Source organism: Hemibagrus wyckioides, linkage group LG13 (assembly GCF_019097595.1).
Source record: "Hemibagrus wyckioides isolate EC202008001 linkage group LG13, SWU_Hwy_1.0, whole genome shotgun sequence".
In the NCBI taxonomy this organism is placed as follows: domain Eukaryota; kingdom Metazoa; phylum Chordata; class Actinopteri; order Siluriformes; family Bagridae; genus Hemibagrus; species Hemibagrus wyckioides.
This window is the reverse complement of record NC_080722.1, coordinates 5,086,606-5,108,087: the sequence shown is the minus strand read 5'-3', so window position 1 is coordinate 5,108,087 and position 21,482 is coordinate 5,086,606. Positions and strand designations below refer to the sequence as shown.

At 39.2% G+C, this 21,482-nt stretch overlaps 1 protein-coding gene across 4 annotated transcripts; it reads right to left on the bottom strand.

Moving 5' to 3' along the window:
- Positions 1-3,866: 3,866 nt before the first annotated feature.
- Positions 3,867-16,964, bottom strand: LOC131363892 (NACHT, LRR and PYD domains-containing protein 12-like). Of its 4 annotated transcripts, XM_058406861.1 has the most exons (12): positions 16,843-16,860; positions 14,154-14,371; positions 11,923-12,061; positions 11,710-11,814; positions 11,424-11,528; positions 11,076-11,192; positions 8,593-10,515; positions 8,123-8,296; positions 6,635-6,808; positions 6,273-6,446; positions 6,012-6,058; positions 3,867-5,920 (listed from the first exon to the last, which is right to left on the bottom strand). In XM_058406861.1, the coding sequence occupies exons 3-12, from the start codon at positions 11,991-11,993 to the stop codon at positions 5,388-5,390; spliced, it is 3,423 nt and encodes a 1,140-aa protein (XP_058262844.1). In that variant the 5' UTR covers positions 11,994-12,061; positions 14,154-14,371; positions 16,843-16,860; the 3' UTR covers positions 3,867-5,387. The 4 variants fall into 4 exon arrangements, with proteins under 4 accessions (XP_058262844.1, XP_058262842.1, XP_058262841.1 ...); XM_058406859.1 differs by lacking the exon at positions 14,154-14,371 and having other exon boundaries at positions 16,839-16,964; XM_058406858.1 differs by lacking the exon at positions 14,154-14,371 and having other exon boundaries at positions 16,843-16,959.
- Positions 16,965-21,482: the final 4,518 nt, after the last annotated feature.

The window sequence follows — 21,482 nt, the reverse complement described above, 5'->3', positions numbered from 1 at the left end:
ATTTAAAATAATTTAGTTTTATGCAAAATATTAGAGACGGGGGGAAAAAACCAGCAAGTCTCTGTTATTCCGCTAGGGGGCAAAGTGGAGCAATAAACTCATTTTTGTATTATGAGATACTGACAAAATGATGTCATTGTTCATTAGCATGTAAATATATATATAATTTATATTTTTATTTGTAAGTCATTTCACTGTCATTTAATATGATTTAATATGGTGGCTCAAGTGGTTAAGGCTCTGGGTTGTTAAACAGATGATCAGGGTTCAAGCCCCAGCACCACCAAGCCCCACTGTTGGGCAATTGAGAAAGGCTCTTAACCCCCTCTGCTCCAGTGGGTGCTGTATCATAGCTGCCCCTCTGCTCTGACCCCAACGTCCTCAGCTGGGACATGCAAAGAAAAGTATTCCGCTGTAATGTATATGTGGTGATAATGAAGGCTTTGTGCCTTCAGTAGTATGATTTTGATTAGATTCATGACATTTCAGTCCATATCACTTTTTGGGTTTGTGTATAAAATTTTGAAGGGGGTGAAAACTTTTGCTTTTGAACTCAGTCACCAGAAAATGGTTGGCAAAACAAAGAAGCACTGGGCTTTAGAAAATCCACACACGCACATAGTTGCACAGGAAAACCTGATTTACAAGAAACATGACCTGGTTTTGTGTGTGTCCTCCTCCCCTCCCCTCCCCTCCCCTCCCCTCCCACTGTAGCCTTTCATTGGAGAGTGTCTGTGTGGATTTGTGTTTATTCAGCCATCAGAGAGATCAGGCTCTGATGTTAGGTGAGATGGTGTTCCAATCCAGTTCATCCCAAAGAGACACTCAAACAACCTTTTACCATTACTGGATTTCTGTGAGACTTGGTGACTGTGGTAAAAGCCTTACCTCTGAGGCTGATGGCAGATGCTTGGGGAGATCATTGCTGAAGAATATGGTGCTTCGATGTGCTTCTGATATATGCAGGACTAAGTCAACACTCTTTTCAGCCTCCAACACACTTCCATTCCTCTTCCCAGGATGGGGAGGCCAACTGCCTGGATATTATCTCACGTAACACCCTGTAGCACCTTTCTCAGGTCTTGTGTTGCCAAAAACCATCTCTACTGATATCCTGGAGACTTGGCATCAGTGACCTCTTAACTCAGAGACAGTGCTCATCCTAGTGAGCCACAGGATCTCATACTAGAAGCTTGTTTTATAGAAATATACACTTTTATAGAATGAATAAAGCCAAGACTCTTAAGACTCTTGCTCTAATAAATGGTTTGTGTACGTCACAGAGAAACCACAATGAAAGAGATTGTTGTTTCCTTTCAGCACTTATTGCTTCCCATTTTCTTTGAACACCAGAAAACACAACTTTCTGAACTTATTGCTTCCCATTTTCAACACCAGGAAACCGTAAGTTTAGCTACGCAAACAACAAACACCGATGATCGGACAGATTGGTTGATGAATTGTGCTTTCTGGGAACAGTGTAACATGGTTAGCTCTAGTCATGAGGAAGCAAATATTTTAATTAGAAATTATATTGATTTCATAATTGTTAGTTCTTTTAAATAGTCAGTGGACTCACTGAGGTTAAAACCAAAACCTCCATATGCAAGAACTTTAAATCTAACCACTTCCAAGAGGTTGGAAATTTTGTGGTATATAAGTAGATTAACCTAAAATTAGCTAAAGTATCTTAGTCAGTAGATCTGAAATCTGGTTTATATTGTTTTTTCATTTTATCAGACAAATATTAATGCAAAAAAAAACATTCGATATTCGGGGTCAGAATGACCATAGATTTTCCAGACATTTGATCCGAGACGTGTCGTGTTATGTCATCATGGCGTTCAGCCAAATCCCTCAAATCCATTCGTGTGAACATGAGAACAGTTAACGTAGAAACTTATTACATATGTGTCTTCACTGGAAGGAGATTAAAAGAAGAATCTTGTGCTTGCTTGTAGTTTTCCTCAAAAATTAAAAGCACAAAATTTTAAAAACAGCAACAAAAGCGGTGAAAAATCAAGCATTCAAGCACCACAACAATCACAAAATAACTCAAATAACTCTGGAGGCACGGACTAGATGGCATTTAGGACAAGGAGTCAACTTTATGATAGATTTCCAGAGAAATCTTTTGTTTTAATGGAATCTGCTTTTAAAACCTTCAACATAATGTACAAACTCAATGTTCAGGTATCGTAATCTCCTACAGTTCATCACACCAGGCCGTGGGGAAGACGTTATGAACAAAACCAAGATGGTGGCTTGTATACAACGTGAGGCTCAGCGTCTTTACAGATTTCATTATTTAGTCATTATTCTTTACTAGTACACTAATGTTCAAAAGATTAGGATCACATGGAAATTTCCTTGTATTCCAGTTCTTTGTTTTCCTCTCACCCCTTTTTCTGTTCTGGTTAGAACCGGTTTGTTGTGTTCTATGAAGAGAGTTATTCACAGCATGGTAAAGATAAGTTCTTACCATGAAAAGAAAGTAAGTTCCTTCCTTCTAGTCATTTTGAGTCTGTAAACAAACCCCACAACTCCTGATGCTCCAGATACTAAACTAACCTAAAGTAGGCCACTTTTATTGCTCCCTTAATCACTACAACAGTTTCCTAAAACAATTACAAAATGTTTCTCTATCAATAAGCCTTATAAAATGATTGATAACTTGGATTAGTGAATATAACATGATAATGAAACTGTACTAATGGTTGCAGATAAAGATAATGGGCCTCTGTGTGACAATGAAGATCTCTCTTTAAAAGCCATCCGATTCCTTTTTATGTTTTAGAAATGGATTAAAAATGAGTTTTTCTTTGGTGAACTTTTGAATGGAAATGTTTTGGCGACTGTCGTTTTGGAAACTGCCGTTGCATCAGTCAGATTTCAGCAGGAAGGAATTAGTGCTTAGTCAATAATGAACTCAGAAATTAAGCTGATTTATTAGTTCCTCAGAAGCTCTTGGTTGCACAATTCCACGTGACTATGAACTGTTGAAGAAAGGACATTACCAGCATTTACATTATTTACTGTTCGGAGTCACCCAAATGAGGATGAGCAATCCCTTCTGAGTCTGGTTCCTCTCAAGGTTTCTTCCCCATATCATCTCGGGGAGTTTTTTTTTTTCTCACCACCGTCGCCTCAGGCTTCTCATTAGGGATAAATGTTAGAAAAATGTAGTAACTTAACTTTAAACTATGTTTCTAAACTTCTGTAAAGCTGCTTTGAGACAATGTCCATTGTTGTAAGCGCTATACAAAGAAATTGAATTTAGATTTAGTGTACATTTACACATTTAACTCTGTTAAATTACACAATTCTACTATTTCTGTTGATGCTTAAGAGCATTTTGTTGCTGTCAACAAAACTATCTATCTATCTATCTATCTATCTATCTATCTATCTATCTATCTATCTATCTATCTATCTATCTATCTAATGATAGTTAATCTTGTTAATTTCAAAAAGCAATATTTCTGTACTGCATATTTACAGCTATTTATAGGTTAACAAAAGAAAAACCTTCCATTTCATTTGTATTGACTGAAAGGCTGTTTGGCCTGTCACTATCCTCTCTCTCTCTCTCTCTCTCTCTAAAAAAAAAGAAAAAAGCTGAACCCCTAACAGGAGTTGTGGTTTTGTTGTAAAGCTCTTGCTTCCCTTCACTGAGGTTTCTGGGGAAAAATCTGAAAATTCTTCCTGTTTAGTAAATTTTTCTGAGAGAGAGAGAGAGAGAGAGAGAGTAACACCAGTGGTAATGAATGTTAAGACTGAAAAAAGCAAGGCCTTAAGTCATAAGTCATAAGTCATAGGAAGAAACGCAAGGAGTCATGCTGATTTAACTTGAAGGAAACGTTTATTCATTTCTAACACAGAAAATAGATAGTAAAGTACACATGCAACAACAAAAAGATTAATAATGTAACTGATATAAATAGTGTTCATAAATAAGATAATATAGCATGCAATATTATTTAACGCATTTCTTACACTCAAGTTTCAGCCAATAAAAAATCAGATACAATAAAAATAAAACAAAACTGACTGAAAAACATCTATGATCTATAAGGTGCAGTGACCTAATTACATCGGAGTAGCTCATCCGAGTTGAGAATGACATCATCATCATCATCGTCATCAACACAAGTGAAAGTGTTCAGATGCTTCACTCAGTCCACAGCGAGCGCGCACACACAGACACGTGTCACACATACGGAAAAGCCTGAGGAAGATCTGCCTCATAAACTTCAACCGCTGACCTAAAATATTAACGCAGACTCCAAAACAAACATCACACTTATAAAAGAAAAAAAGTGGAAAATTCACCCTAAAAAGCAGCAGAGAAAACATACTGGGGAATGCTGATGAGCAGTAAAGAAGGAAATGATGTAAACTATAAAGTATAAGACAGGATATTAATCAGATCGTGGGCTACTGCAGTGTAAAGCTTATTGAATAATCTTACAGTTTATTAAAAGGTTAACATAATCTGTTAACTGAAAAATACTTGACAAGGTCGTTCTAAACCCTGCTTTTAATCCCGACTAGAGGAAAGCTTCACATGTGTAATTTAGGAGCAGGGTTATGAAGCAGGGCTTTTTCCCCAGGTTTATGAAACTCTGCGCTGAAGCATGATCAACTTTACCCTGTTAACTCCACACTGCAATGCCAGACGTGTTCAGTGTGAAACGACGAAACGTTTCATTTACCTGGCTGCTTAGCAACAGACACCCGATCGGAAAGCGGCAGCGTGCGGAAACCTCATATCAGGTGAAAACCGGGACGTAGAAACACTTAACACTAAAGGCTAGGGAGATTAAAGAATGTCACGGAAGTGCTCGCTGTAGTGAGGGGGAAATACGTCACGCTGAAACATGAGCAGAAGTTCATTTTTTATCACCTGGTCAACTACATGACAAAAAAAAAGATAAAGAAAGCTGTGAAAGATAGCAATACCTGCTCAGGTGCAGGATGACAACTTTTTTCCCTCACTGAATTTCTTTAAGTGGTCAGGTGCTATATTTATCAGAGTTGTTGACGGTGCAAATATTCAAAGAAGAACATTTAGGAGTGTACAGTATGGAACGTCAGATTTATGAAGAGCCAGGAATCATTGTTATCCCTGGGTAAATATAAGCAGCATTTATGACACTGGAATCATTTTCCATCGCTACGAAATGAACACTGTCCTTAAACATTAAATGCCCAATACAAGTCCCTTTTACTTCTATAAAAGATAAAGTGTTATAACAAATAAACGAATGTAACAGGAGCCAAACCACATTTGACCAATCAGATTGGAGAGTTGCAGAACAGACGTTAAAGTGCTACGATAAAGAATAAATAAAAATAAATATTTTGCAAGGCAGATCAATATGATCTCAACCCAAACTCACCGAAGAGTCACAATCAACCCAAAACCCCGCGTAGAGCGGCTCTGAGAATGTGGCGTGGTAAGTGTGTAGGTGTGTGAGTGTATGTGGGTCAGGAGAGACGCTGTAGAAAGACAGAGTACCCCCCATCCAGTCCAGATACACTCCTACCCTGTTAGAGCAGGACGCCGGAGCCGGGATGTCTGTCCTCTTCTTGTTGTGCCATGCGGTGTAGCTGTTACTCGAGCAGTCCAGCTTCCAGGATTTCTCTGTGGATCCGAACACACAGTCGCCTTTGCCTCCTTTCCGGCGTATTCCTTTATAACTCATGGAGATCACAGCTTCTCCGCCTGCCCACTCCGCCTCCCAGTAGCAGCGTCCCTGCAGACTCTCTCGACACATCACCTGCTTCCAGAAGTCAAACCTCTCAGGATGGTCGGGGTACGGCTGATCGTCTATCACGTGTGTCACCTTTCTGTTCTCCTCAGACAGAGCGAGACGCGTGTGTGCCGTGTTCGAGTCCAGCGTGACCTCAAAGGCATCTGCGCATGAGGAGAGAGATTAGACTGGAGATCATCTACATCACAAATAGTGTGTGTGTGTGTGTGTGTATAAACATTATAGTGGACTTACATTTTCTTAGACTGGGTGTGAGTCTAATCTCTCCTGAATGCTCCAGCCTAAAGAAAAAACAGAACACACACACACACACTTCTTAATATCCTTGTAAGTACATTACATGTGTTAGCACTACACGTAAATCTAATCCCAATCTTAAGCAGTAACCAAATGTAAAGATTTTGTCTCTCTTTTTTGTTCATTAAAGCTACAAAGAAAAGACCTAGACTATCTCTCTCTCTCTCTATCTCACACACACACACACATACACTATACCTAAGCGTCTCCAGTTTGCAGTCTGGATCTTTCAGTCTTGCTGAGAGCATCTTCTCCCCTGAGTCTCCTGGATGGTTGTAGGTCAGGTCCAGCTCACTCAGGTGTGACGGGTTGGCACTCAGAGCTGAAGCAAGAGCAGCGCAGCCTTCACTTGTAATTAAACATCCAGATAGTCTGCAGGAAGAAGTTTCCAAAAATAGCAGATGAATAAAGTGACTAAGACACATTTACAGAAGCAAACGCAAGCTACAGTAATACAAATCTGTGATCTGCAGATGGCTCTATGGCCTCAGCTGCTGTTATAGAAAATAAATCAACACCTTCTGACCAATCAGATGCAAGAATTCATTCTAAAAGCTCACCGCAGTCTCTCCAGCATACAGTGTGAGCTCTTCAGTCCATCAGCGAGCAGCCTCACTCCTGAGTCCTGCAGGTCATTGTTACTGAGGTCCAGTTCTCTCAGAGACGAGCGCGGCAGCATGACAGCTGATGCCAGATATTCACAAGCCTTTTCTCCAAGATTACAAATAGCTAGGCTGTTTAGAGAGACAGAAAGGTTAGGATAGAACACAGCAAAGCTTATTTCTGATTAATAATTGACACTCTTATGTCTCTAGACATCAGGCACGAAATAATCTTGTTATCGTGCTTACTGTCATATGAGCTTAACGAGTGGGACATGATAAATACATTCAGTGCTGAACTTGAACACAACCAAACAGAAGCAAATTTTATTTTTTGGCCTCTGACAACAATGATCTTATTTTCATGTCTTATAAATCATGTCTTATTTGGAAAATTTTGAGAATTTTGTCCCAAACTCCTGTTGAAAGTGAAAAACATGCTTGCACTGACATACATTGTCTTAGAAGCTAAAAAGAAGTGTTACTTTAAAACAGGAAGTCTATATTTTATAATCCATGCTAACAAATACTAAAAAGCTGCTGCTTACTGCTGCATGAGCATTTCCCTAATATCACTTAACAGGAAATATGCTTGGGGCATGCTCTTCCAGAGGAATAATCATCAATGCTGTTACTATTGAAAAGAGCTGTTACTATAGGAACAGGGTGTTACTACTGAAAGGAGGTGTTACTATAGAAATAAGCTTCTCTGATAGCAGTGTTCTGTCACTATAGAAACAAATTGTCACTATAGCAATGGGCTGCTACAATAAAAATAAGGTGTTACTAGGGTGTTAGGGTGTTACTATAGAAATAGGGTGTTACTATAGAAATCAGTTGTTGCAATCAAAAGGAGCTGTTACTATAGAAATGGGGTGTTGCTACAGAAAGGAGCTGTTACTATAGAAATGGGGTGTTGCTACAGAAAGGAGCTGTTACTATAGAAATGGGGTGTTGCTACAGAAAGGAGCTGTTACTATAGAAACGGGGTCTTATTTAAAAAAAAGGAGCTGTTACTATAGAAACGGGGTGTTACTACAGACATGAGCTGTTACAATAGAGACAAGGTGTTACTACAGAAAGGAGCTGTTACTATAGAAACCGGTGTTACTGAAACAAAGGAGCTGTTAATATAGAAATAGGGTGTTACTACAGAAAGGAGCTGTTACTATAGAAACAAGTTGCTACTATAGCAAATTGGTGTTACTATAGAAACAAACTGTTACTATAGAAATGAGGTGTTACTATAGAAACTTTACAATGCTACTTCTTTAATAGACAATTAATCATCACCTGCTAACCAATCAGCTTCAAGAATTCAGCAGTATTAGGATATAAAAATGTAAAGCTCACACACACAAACACATTGTATATAATGTATCTAATGTATATTGTATACTCCCAGGTTCATATTTCGGGTTCTACAATGATTTGCAGTGAGCTCACCGCAGTATCTCCAGCACACAGTGTGAGCTCTTCAGTCCATCAGCCAGCAGCTTCACCCCAGTGTCCTGCAGGTCGTTGTTACTGAGGTCCAGTTCTTTCAGGGGCGACTTTTCTAACTGCAGCGCTGAAGTGAAGGTTTCACAGGAACTTGAGGTGAGATAACAGCCTGCTAGCCTGAAAAGCAAAAAAAACAACAACATGGAAAACAAGACAAGACGTTGCATGGAGTCACACGTGAATCACTAGAGATATATTTATATGGCTATTTCTGTGCAGGACGATGCCCACTTCTGCTTCAAAACGTCTGCACTTGTGACTGCTCTGGACGGTCCGATATAGATTTACACTTCCCAAAATGATATTATAAAAAATCGAGTGAATTTCTAATCAATAATATTTGCCTTTTCAATTCGTCGAGTTTAGACCTAAATCTATCTGTTCTTTAATGTAATATTGAAATAAAGTCTTACTGAGCCTTTCTGCAGTTGCTCACAGCAGAGATCAGCCTCCTACATCCCTCCTCTGAGGCATTGTATTTCTTCACGTCCAGCTCCTCCAGGACGTGGTCTGACACCTGCAGCATGTACGTGATTGCCGTGCAGTGTGCGGCTGACAGCTTCTTCTCGGATCGTTGCTCCGTCTTCAGAAATTCCTGAATCTCTTTCGAGAGAGACTGGTCCTTCATTTCGGTGAGACACAGGAACAAGTTGATTGTTCTGTCACTGGGAAGGTCCTCGGTTTGAATCTGCCATTTGATGTACTTAGCTGTACTCTGGATGTTCTCCGAGCTGCTGTGCGTGTGGGTCAGGAGGCCACGTAGGAGTGTCTGATTGCTCTCCAGTGAGATGCCGAGCAGAAAACGGAGGAAAAGGTCTAAGTGTCCATTGTCAGTGTGTAAGGCTTTATCGACTGCTGCTTTTAACAACTCATCCAAAGCAACGTCCGTGAACTGCTCTCTGTACGGCGCCATGAAAAGCTGCAGCGGCTCAGTGCTCTTTGTCAGATAGCAGTAAAACACGTAGAGAGCAGCGAAAAACTCCTGAAAGCTCAGATGCACGAAGCAGAAGACCTTCTTGTGGTATAACACAGATTCCTCTTTAAAGATCTCAGTGCAAATCCCAGAGTATACCAAAGCCTCGGTGAGATCGATCCCACACTCTGTCAGGTCTTCTTCATAAAACATCACGTTGCCCTTCATCAGCTGCTTAAAAGCCAGTTGTGCTAGTTTTAACATCGTGGCTCTGTTTGTTTCCAGAAGTTTCCCCGGATCTTTCTCATCCGTTTCTTCATACTTTTCATTCTTCATGTTCGTCTGAATGAGCAGGAAGTGTGCGTAAATCTCAGCCAGGGTTTTAGGAGCTTCTGTGTGATTATTTTCTTTCATAAATTGCTGAAGCACCGTGGCTAATATCCAACAAAACACCGGGATGTGACACATGATATAAAGACTCCTGGTCTTTTTAATGTGTGAAATGATTTTCTCTGCGTGTTCGAGCTCGGTGATTTTCTTCCTGAAATACTCTTCCTTCTGTGCGTCGCTGAATCCCTGTATTTCCGTCACACGATTGATGCACGTCCGAGGGATCTGACTAGCTGCCGCTGGCCTGGTGGTTATCCAGATGAGGGCAGAGGGAAGCAGTTCACCTTTAATGAGGTTTGACATCAGGGCACTCACTGATGATGTCACCGTGACGTCAGACACTTTCGTATCGTTTAAGAAGTCCAGCGGGAGCCTGCTTTCATCCAGGCCGTCGAAGATGAAGATGATTTTACACACGTCGTACACATGCGTGTCCAGGACTTTTAGCTCGGGATGGAAGTCACACAAGAGTTTGTGTAGGCTGCAACATTCATCTTTAATCAAATTCAACTCACGGAACGGAAGCACAAACATGAAATTGATGTCCGGGTTAGCTTTTCCTTCTGCCCAATCCAGGATGAATTTCTGCACTGACACGGTTTTCCCAATTCCAGCAATTCCTTTAGTTAACACAGTTCTGAGCTTTTGTACTCCTGCTCCACTTCTATCTGTAACATTTCCTGCGCTGTAATCCTGCACGGGGTTAAATATGTCTAAGCAGTTGATCGGTGTGTCTTGAAAGTGCTGTCTTCTGGGCCTTTTCTCCATCTGGATCACTTCGTGTTCATTATTCACTCCTTCACTCTCTCCCTCTATGATGTAGAGCTGGGTGTAAACAGTCTTCAGAAGTGTTTTATTTCTGTGCATTTTGATTCCTTCGAATAAACTCTGGTGCCTGTTGCGCATGCTGGTTTTGTGAATCTTTAAGACGCCGGACAGATCGTCGTTCACGGGTTGAGAAGGATGTAACAGGAAGTCTTCGGTTATTTTCGTCGGTGGGCGTTCCTGCTGAGCGTCTGCTCTGAGGTTTTGCCTAATGGAGATTTAACACAGTAACACAAACATCAGTACACATTTAATCCATCAGAGCACGCATGACCATTTCTTTAAAGTGACAATAATCTAAAATAAAATATATATCCAATCTATGTAAATCTAGGTCTGGATTTTTACAGCGGCTCTGCACCTTTGCCTCAGGCTTGCTCATTTGGAATAAATAGAAATTTAATTACAAATTTTTACTCTACATTTTTATGTTTTTGTAAAACTTGCTTTAGTATCTATTTTTAAAAGCATTATAGAAAAACTGAATTGAATAAACAATTTATGTTGTTAAATGCACTAGAAAAGCCTTACATTGATTTGAAATATAAATGGATAAACGTTCGGGATAAATAGCAACTTAAATTTAAACTTTATAATTTTTCTGTGTTTCTATACTTCTGTAAAGCTGCTTTGAGACAATGTCCATTGTTAAAAGCACTATACAAATAAATTGAATTGAACTGAATTGAACTATGGGAAAATAGTTAGACAAACTGAAGACATTTTTTGCAAAAAGTCTGCAACCAAAAGCAACCGTTTTGAACTCACCCGCCTTCAGGATCGACATTTCCCCCGCTCAAGCTGAGAGGCTTCTCAATGGAGTGAGCACTTTTCATAGAAATGCAGCTGGGTGCTGGAGATACGTCGCTTTGGACGGCGTTAAATCTGGAAACATCATAGAGATCTTTTTCAAGCTTTATAATCAATTTGGAAAGCAGCAATAAAAAACAAAGGCTTCACAGCAGCCTGATTTAAGGAGAGATGGAATAGGAATCTGAATAAGCGAGAATGAAGTGGTGGATTTTATACAAAAAAACAAAAGTAAACCATAACTCAACCTTCTTAGTTTCTGTGTAGCTTGCTATAAAGTGTGAGATCATACGGATTTGGACTCACCCGCTTTGAGGGACGATGTCTTCCCTTGGAGGCTTCTCTATGGACTGGTCACTCTTCATGGACACGCAGCTGGGTGCTGGAGATACGGCACATTTGGTATTAAATCTGAAAACATTATAGAGAAAGACTGTTGTTTTAAAAAGCAGTAACAATTGGCTTTGCAGCAGCCTGGTTTCGTGTGTAACTGGAGTCGGAAAAGAAATCTGAATATGCGAGGTGATGTGGTGGATTTCATACAAACAGTTGCTATACTTGCTATAACTTTCAATAATGGATTTGCACTTACGTGCTCTCAGGGACGACTTCATCCCTACCCAGGCTTAGAGGCTGCTCTATGGACCGGTCACTCTTCATGGACACGCAGCTGGGTGCTGGAGATCCTGTCATGAACCTGTTTAGCATGACATGACGCCATGAATTATTACTACACCATATTTGTAAAATGTAAGTACAAAAAAAAACTTTACCTCAGATTTGATGCTAATTCATGGCTACTCACTTTGTCTCAGGTGTTCCTTCCACATGACTGGTGAAAGGAAACATCATCATGGAGTTAACCCCGGTAAACATGACGATGATGATGAGGCTCTTTAGTCAAAGCGAATGCTACATCTGAACACTCAACTGTTACGCAGATCCTGTAACATCAGCACTTGATTAATAATAATTCCAATAAAACTGCACTTCTTGACTCCAAGCCATTGCAGGGTGATTTCCATATAACAATATATCAGAGATTGATAAGTTTATATTTACTCAACGTATTAGACAGTATTATATAGCTTTTTCACGAAATCTGTATACACCTACAAATAATTTTGTAAAACTATTACTGCAGAAATGCAGTAAAATAATAAATCCTGAATTATATCTAATGAAACTGAATCTGGAGCTGGTCTCTCGTGTGAAATCATTAAACATGAGGTACATCACCGTTCTACATATAAATAAAGCATATTTACATAACTTTTAAGCAAAACTCTATTTCTCAGATTACTAGATAAAAAAGAGAAACACCAGTCTGATGTTATGTATCAACTAGGGATGTCTCCAGATGTTTTCTGTATTGATTTGGACGTACTGACATTAGTACTGAGACTTGTCTTGTGCTTGTTGTGTTAAATATGGTCTTGACTGTGAGTTTATAAGCATTATGCATGAAGGAAGACAAGTGGGTCAACAAAAGTCTTAACCTCAAAAAGGATTTGATGGTTTTCTGTCTTGACTTTCATTCAGACTTGATCATGATTTAATCTCAAGTCTCTTAGGACTTGGTCCTAGTTTGATCTTGTCCTAGTCTTGGGCTTGACAATACATAGACTCTACAGTACTCTACAGTACCTCAGTCAGTACTGGCTGGGAGTGGAATGGATTCAACACATTTTCTTGGAAAGTTAACCGTTTTTTCGTTCTGCCAATTTAATGGAAATCAATTTATCAGATATTTTCTATCAGTATTAACAAATGAATGACTTTCTGGCTGTGTCTGCTTTCATATTAGCTTCATATTAACCACCAATGTGCAGTAAAATATCACAAAGAGATTCAATGCTGAACATGGACCCAACCAAACAGGCACAAATTCCATTTATTGGGCTCTGCGAAAAAGAGTTAACAGTTTGTTTGTTTTTTAGGTCAGATCCTGTATGTCAACTCATGCTACAGATGCACAGCTAGATGCTGGGCATACTGTACTTTCAGTTCCCTACGGCTTACCCCGCCATCATCCCTGTGACATTTAATACATCATGTCTTATGATTTTATCATCCGGGGGGTTGGGTTTAGTAATGCAGATGGTAAGTTGCATCATTTTTAACATTTGGACCTGAGCTCTAGCTACAAAGTGTCTATGATCAACACACTAAAACTAAAAACCTATAGACACTTCTGGTACATTAGCAGAACCAATAAGTGAGGACTGTAACACTTGGAAAACATATTTCCACTTATGGAATATTTGATATTCGCCATGTATTCACGCTTTTTACGTGACACAGTGTTAGGGGTCCAAGCATTCAGGTTCATCATCATTAAATTCATCAATGTCAGGATGGATACGGAGCCTGTCCTAGGGGGCACGAATACACACTCTCACACTCACATTCGCACCCTGGGGGCATTTAAATATCCACTTCCCTTACCTGCAATTTTTTTGGGAAGTGGGATGAAACCAGAGAACCTCACATGAACACAAGGAAAACGTGAGAACATTCTCAAGATCAAACCTGATGGATCTCCAGGGATGCTACTTGAAGATACCATACCATGAATTGAATGTATTGTAATTTGTAATATCATAAACAGACACAGCATGTCGAGGTTATAGCCAGTCCCATACTGATTTCTTTTTTGTCATTTAACCTTCAATTGGTACTAAAACAGTGACATTCTCTTTTTATAACATATCCATGACTGACTGTTTGCTAGAGTTAGTTATATCTTACTCCATGTTGCATTCTCACAAAGCAATCACATCTCAATGCACAACATATATCCTGTATTTCAGAGGTGTGAGACAAACATGCTAACATCTAAACCACCATGCAATGGAAAAATTAATATTTTACACACAGAACCAAAGAGCTGATTAATTAACAATTAACGTTTCTTTCCAATAAAAGAATGACTTCCCTTTCTCATTTCAGAATGGATTCTTGGCATTACCGCTAAATGAGATGGGTTCAGATTACTTGTTTATCATGCAAGCGAAACATACAAACAAAACTCACAAATGTTCTGTTATCGTGTGTCATCAGGCTCCATCATCTTGTTTCAAATGAGACAGCCAAAGATTGGAGGCCCCTTGACGGCTCACCCTTTATATAGAGAGCCATGCTGCATTTTCAGTTCAGTGCGCAGTTCAACCCAGTGACATTAATCCATAGTCATATGATTTTAGTCATATAGTCTTAATGTAATAGTAACTTCCTCCTCCAACAGCAGTGAACTAAAAATAAAGAAATGAAAAAAAAGCCTTATATCCCCACTTTCTCCTCAGAAGTTTTTGTTCTTCTTTTTTTGACCAAAATGATAAATAATAATAAAATGACAAATAATAATAATAATAATAATAATAATAATAATAATAATAATAATAATTGCCATGCTCAAACAGACTAAAGCAATTGAGAACCTATTGGTTTTATTTATTCTTTCTTTCTTTCTTTCTTTCTTTAATCAAAAAATGAATGGACATTCTGGCTTGTCTGCCTTCTACAGTTCAGCTACATCATCATGACAGTGATGATGTACTACTTTCCGTGTTTTACTCGTTCAACAGGTTTGCAGCGTTATTGTCGAAACCGGCACTACACTACACTGTTGTGGCTGACCCTGTGCTCTGACCCCAATTTCCAAAGCTGGGACATGTGAAAGACTTTCACGGTGCTGTAATGTCATGTAGTAATGTAGTGTGAATTTCCCTTTGGGATAAATAAAGTATCTATCTATCTATCTATCTATCTATCTATCTATCTATCTATCTATCTATCTATCTATCACAAAATGTTACTTTCACTGTAATTAAGAGGTGCACACCTATTCTATCTAGGTTGTTCTTGTTCTAACCTGTTCTAGGTTGCTCCTGCACAGAGCCCTGACTGTGACTCAACCCCAACTGAACACCTTTGGGATGAACTGGAATGGAAGTCTCCTCAACATCCCAACATCAGATTCTGATCTCACTAATGCTAATTACTAATTATCGGAATGATCACAAATCCCCACAGACCCGCTCCAACACGTAGTGGAAAGCCTTCCCAGAAGAGAGGAGAAAAGTGGATCTTATTATAACAGAGAAAGAGGACTAAATCTGGAACGGGATGTTCAACAAGCACATATTAACGTGACTTTATGTTAAAACTAGAATTACTATTTCCTGCTTGAATAATTGACTTTTTGCCCATACAGTACAGTTACAGAAGAGGAAATATTTTATAATCACACATGCACTGTGTATTCTGACACCTTTCTTTCAGAACCAGCATTAACTTCTTTGACAATTTGAGCAACAGTAGCCTGTCTGTTGGATCAGATCACACGGTCCAGCCTTCGCTCCCCATGTCCATCAATGAGCCTTGACCACCCATGACCCTGTCACCGGTTCACCACTGTTCCTTCCTTGGACCACTTTTGATAGATACTGACCACTGCAGACCAGGAACACCCCACAAGAGCTGCAGTTTTGGAGATGCTCTGATCCAGTGGTCTAGCCATCACAATTTGACCCTTCGTCAAACTCGCTCAAATCCTTACGCTTGTCCATTTTTCCTGCTTCTAACATCAACTTTGAGGACAAAATGTTCACTTGCTGCCTAATATATCCCACCCACTAACAGGTGCCATGATGAGGAGATACTCAGTCTTATTCATGTCACCTCTCACTGCTCATAATGTTATGCCTGATCGGTGTATATACTACTTTTGTAAAGCTGCTTAGTGGCTATGTCTATTGTTCGAAATGCCATACAAGTACAACTGAAAAGAATTAAATTAAAAAATATAGCATGATGTCGAACAACCTCTTGCAACACAGAGTGAATTTTTAAAGGGTGATATCAGATGTTGATTCCATTTCTGATACAGTACCGATTCATTCACTAATCTAATCAAAGAAATTCTGCGTGTTCTTGTATTTTGTGTATTAATGAGAGATGGGAAGACGTTTGTTTTAGCCAAAAGTAACTTAACAGAGTAAGAAGCTGGAATGAAAGTGTTGCATCATTTCTAATTCTTCTTCCTAAGTGGGCGAAACGAATAAAGGGAAACATGAAGAGGATTACAGAAATGACAAGCTTTTGCTTTGTTGCCAAGGAAATCTGAAGTTGAAGTAACTTGCCTTCAAAAACGTGACAAAGTAAAAGCCTAGTATTGATAGTATTATGAATAATAATAATAATAATAGTAATAGTAATAATAATGATACAAAGTCAGTTCAGCTGTTTCGTATGTAAAGTTACATTTGATGTTACATGCATTATGTACCAGGACATGATAACAGATCAGGTAACAGATAACGGAAACTAAATGCCTAGTGACCCACATTGTAAACAAGCTCGTCGTCGCAATGCAGCTTTTATTTATTTAATACTACATCATGACATGTTAATGGCATTTAATTGTTATTAGCTTAACACGTGTGCACGAGTCCATGGGACATAATGAGACATAAATGAGATACAAAGAGGAAAGGAAAACAAATGATACAAGGTGGATATTAGAAAGCAAATAAAAAGAATAAGAGAGAATGTAGAGACAGACCAAAGCATATTTAGACGTGTTTGCTTGCACGCTTTGATGACCGGAACTGGCGTTGATTAAAAGACATGCACGGAACACACACACACACACACACACACACACACACACACACACACACACACACAATGATCAATATTGTTTTATAGTTTACTTACCCACCTATATTTGATACGCTTTGTTGTTTTTTCTTATCTGTTGTACAGACCCAGTTAGTTTCGGTTTGACCAACATTCTGCCCAGGTCCAATCCCAAGCACTGACGTCACAAGGGGGCGGGGTTCATGAAGGGGGCAACGTTTACTAAAGAACAGCGTCAGAGCCAGTGTTAGTGTTGAGCTGATATGCGATTGCAACATTTCTACAAAATATTTCTTCTTATCTCATCTCCATTCTCATTCTGACTAGTTTACATTCATGTCATACTTTCAGACTTCTTCATAACGAGGCGAAATATTTCAATGATTAAGTTTTAAGTAATATTACGTATTTCACGTCTCTCTCTCTCTCTCTCTCTCTCTCTGTGTGTGTGTGTGTGTGTGTGTGTGTGTGTGAGGGAGGATTTTAATTTGTTAGAAATGAATAATTACGACGCTAGAATTAGAGTTCATAGATTATGTTACAGTGCTGCCCCCTGCTGAACACTTTATTGTTGAAAAGGTACAACAATTACCAATAAATAAATAAATAAATAAAATAATTTCATTAGTTCACTAATAGTCATCTTAAGTGCTGACTAAACCTTGAATGCCCCCTGATGACCAGATTATTGGTCAAATTAAATGGAAAAAATCAATTAATTAACAACAAAACATAAAATCTAGCAGCTGATAAAATGCACAAAGCATTTTATATAATTTTAATAGACAGATAAAGATAGCTTTAAACATAGACTTTGTAACAAATGTGTAGAATCATGATTTGCTTTTATTCTTTAAAGTTTTGAGTCAATTTAGGGGGGAAAAACAACTTATTTGCAATTTAAATTCTCCAAATAAGACTTAATAAAATGTATTTGTACTTCCCCTGCTGGCCACATTCAATATTCATTCATTCATTCATTCATTTAGTCAGTTTATTTTTGCCTGACACATATTTGGGGATAAAGACCACTGCATTTCAACATTTTTTTTGATGTGAATGTCTTTCTTTGAGGAATATGAATAGCAGTTTCATCATTTGGTTCATAATCAGTATCATCAGACTTAACCTCGAGATCTTATTTTTCAGACACATGCTCCTCTATTTCACAGTCAAGATCAAAAATTAGTTCCAGAGCATCCAGGGATGTCACCCATTTACTTCTGCTACACATAAATCACAATAGGAGCAAAATCAAAACTTGCTACATCTATAGAGAACAATACAGTGTGGTGTGCACGTCAAATCCGGAACCATTTGAATTCGGGAGAGGGTTCCCTCCGGTGGTTTGTCGGTGGCATAGCAGCTCGCTGCATTATATAGCCCACATCAATTCAATTCAATTCAATTCAATTCAATTCAATTCAATTCAATTCAATTCAATTCAATTCAATTCAATTCAATTAATTTTGTATAGCGCCTTTTACAATGAACATTGTCTCAAAGCAGCTTTACAAAAGAAGAGAAACAGAGAAAGGGGAGTGGAAAAAATGAAAATAAAAAATAAGAAATAAGAATAAATTATTAAATTTGATTATTAAACTATTTTATCCCTATTTTATCGCTAATGAGCAAGCCTGTGGCGACGGTGGCAAGGAAAAACTCCCTGGGATGGTATAAGGAAGAAATCTTGAGAGGAACCAGGCTCAGAAGGGAACCCATCCTCATTTGGGTGACACTAAACAGTAAATAATGTAACTGTAACTGATTAATGTCCTTTCTACAACAGCAATCAATGGCCCATGAGGAACTATTAGGTCAGTGTAGTTTCTAAGGTCATTATAGACACTAATTCTTTGCTGTCACAAGCTGACAGATGAAATGGCAGATCTGTGATGCTGTGAAAGTCCCCAAGTGGCTCTGTCCATGGCTGTCTCCTGGTCCACACAGATCCATCCACAGCAGTGGTCACAATGGAAACTGGCAAACACTGGGAGCTCAGGAGTGGGGTGTATAGCTCGACAGAGAAAGACAGAGAGAGAAAGAGAAAGATATTAAGTATGATTCTGATCATGTGATGTTTAAAGACAATGTAGATTATGTATAAAGTGCAGGCAGGGACTCCGACAAGACTAGCTATGACAGCACAACTAAAAGGGAGAGCCAGAAGGTGACAGACATGAAGGCTTCCCGGGACATAAAGCATCCAACCACTTCACAGTCACCAAACCTGAGTGACTTTCGAGGGTGGTAAGTCGACGGCATCCAAACATCCCAGTACACCAAACATTCTATGCCCATGAACCTTCCAGATCTGCTCCTTTACCTAAGAAAATCTTAAATAAAGTGGCCATTCAGCACCATCCAGCCACTGCTCCTCAGAGACAAACTAACAGAGATGGGAGTAAGCTCACACCTGATCGCGTGGTTCACAGACTACCTGACCGGCAGACCTCAGTACGTGAGACTGGGGGACTGCAGGTCTGACACTGTGGTCAGCAGTACTGGGACACAACGATACTGCTATCGTTGGCTGTATCAGGAAGGGACAGGAGGAAGAGTACAGACAACTGATACAGGACTTTGTTGCATGGTGTGACGTTAACCATCTGCATCTCAACACTACAAAGACCAGGGAGATGGTGGTGGGCTTTAGGAGGCCCAGGCCTCAACCTGAGCCTGTTATTATCAACGGGGACTGTGTGGAGTTTGTCAAGACCTACAAGTACCTTGGAGTACAGCTGGATGAATGAATGGACTGGACTGCCAACACAGACGCTCTGTGTAGGAAAGGACAGAGCTGGCTGTAAAGGAAGGCCGGCTTCCTTTAACATCTGCAAAGAGCTACTGCAGATGTTCTATTAGACTGTTGTGGCGAGTGCCCTCTTCTATGCGGCAGTGTGCTGGGGAGGCAGCATAAAGAAGAAGGACGCCTCACGTCTGGACAAGCTGGTGAGGAAGGCGGGCTCGATTTTAGGCTCAGAACTGGACAGCCTGACATCAGTGGCAGAGAGGAGGGCGCTGAGCAGGTTCCTGTCCATCATGGACAATCCACTGCATCCACTGTACAACATCAACTCCAGACAGAGTACACTCACACCCACACACTTTCACACATACAAGTGCTTTCTCAGCTTTCACACCTTCAAACAGTGAGACAGAATTAAGACCATCTCTTCTGCACAAATGCTTTAATAGTAGATTTTCCGAGACAAAATGCAAAAGTAAAGCATAACTTTGGAAATACAAATTTGTCAAATGTTTCTTTTTATCAGCTCAAAGATCATAAGTCAAACTGAAGTAAAAACAAAGAGTCATTGTACATTTGAGGATGTGACGTTTAACATATGATAGTGAGGAAAATGTATCATTACTTTATGTATTATGTGGTCTAGGCTTTTTCTTATCAACCAATCCCTCCAGGATTTCAGAGTTCAGAGAGAGTGAGTGAGTATTTCTACTTTATTTAATAATCATTGTAAATTGTATTGGTTCATAAACATTGTTTTAAGCATAAACATTAAATATACAGTGACGAGAAAGTAGCAATATCAAGTAATAAACCACATTTTAATTCACTTTCTCACACTAGAAGCACCAGACACGAACTGTATCTACAGTCTAATGCAGTGTCTAAATATTTTCCCTATTTATGTATCTAATTTCTTAGTAAATACATCTGAGTGTTATTTTATTAACAAATAAAGTAAATATATAATAATAGTAATAATATTTATATAATAGTAAATAAAGAAAATACATTGTTGCTGTACATCTTTATGTATTAATATATTGAGACCCCAGCAAATAAACGATCCCATGCTGCTGGGATGTGTACAGGTCAGTGAGAGAGTGAGGGAGTGACGCCTCCATTAGAGCTGCTGCTGGCTGAGCTGGAGGGTCTGCACATTACATTGTATGCTCTGTACCTGATCTAGCACCTCCAAAAGTGGGAGCTCCAGCACCTGCACTGTTACAATGAGTACCTGTCTCTCAGTACAGTGAATTCTCACTGGTACTTTTAATATAGCTCTTTTTTTTTACTCCTTCCCATTAAATCACCCAGCTCCAAACTTTAAACCTCAAGAATAGAATTTTTACCCAGTTTTTTTTGTCAGGTAATTTACATGTGGGATGTGGTAGCTGAGAGGTTAAGGTGTTGGACTGTTCAGAAGGTTGTGAGTTTGAATCCCAGATCCACCGAACTGCCACTGCTGGGCCCCTGAGCAAGGCCATTAACCCTCAATAGCTCAGTTGTAAAAAAAAAATGAGATGGATTTAAGTCGCTCTGGATAAAAGCATCTGCCAAATGCTATAAATGTTTCTTTGTTGACTACCTAGATAGCTTTTTAAAATAAAACATAACCCCTACCCAACCCACCACCCCATTCTCCTAAACACCCTGAATGTCTACTGCACCACTATAGAAAACATATATTCTTTTTTCTGTGTCTCTAAGAAATGGTATTTTCCCTCTACCATGTTGTGTGCACTCTCAGTAGTTCTCACAATACCACAGGTATGTTTATGTTAGGTTAGGGCCCTAAAGCAGAGAGATGTTCTTGAAGTTTTTGAAATTGATTGTTACAGTGATCTCAATATTAGCCAAAGCAGATGAATGTATTTTTTTAATGTGTTTTATACAGCTAAAACCTGGGTTCAACCCCAAGGAACACACAATGATGCCACAAAATGTGTACAGGACACTGAAAACATATTATT

What these genes read in the sequence shown, in the direction of transcription:
- LOC131363892 (XM_058406859.1), bottom strand. Translation starts at nt 11,993, where the DNA reads ATGTTTACCGGGGTTAACTCCATGATGATGTTTCCTTTCACCAGTCAT. An exon ending in GAAGTCGTCCCTGAGAGCAC is followed by an intron (nt 11,529 to 11,709) that starts GTAAGTGCAAAT and finishes TAATGTTTTCAG; the next exon opens with ATTTAATACCAAATGTGCCG. An exon ending in AATGTCGATCCTGAAGGCGG is followed by an intron (nt 10,516 to 11,075) that starts GTGAGTTCAAAA and finishes AATCTCCATTAG; the next exon opens with GCAAAACCTCAGAGCAGACG.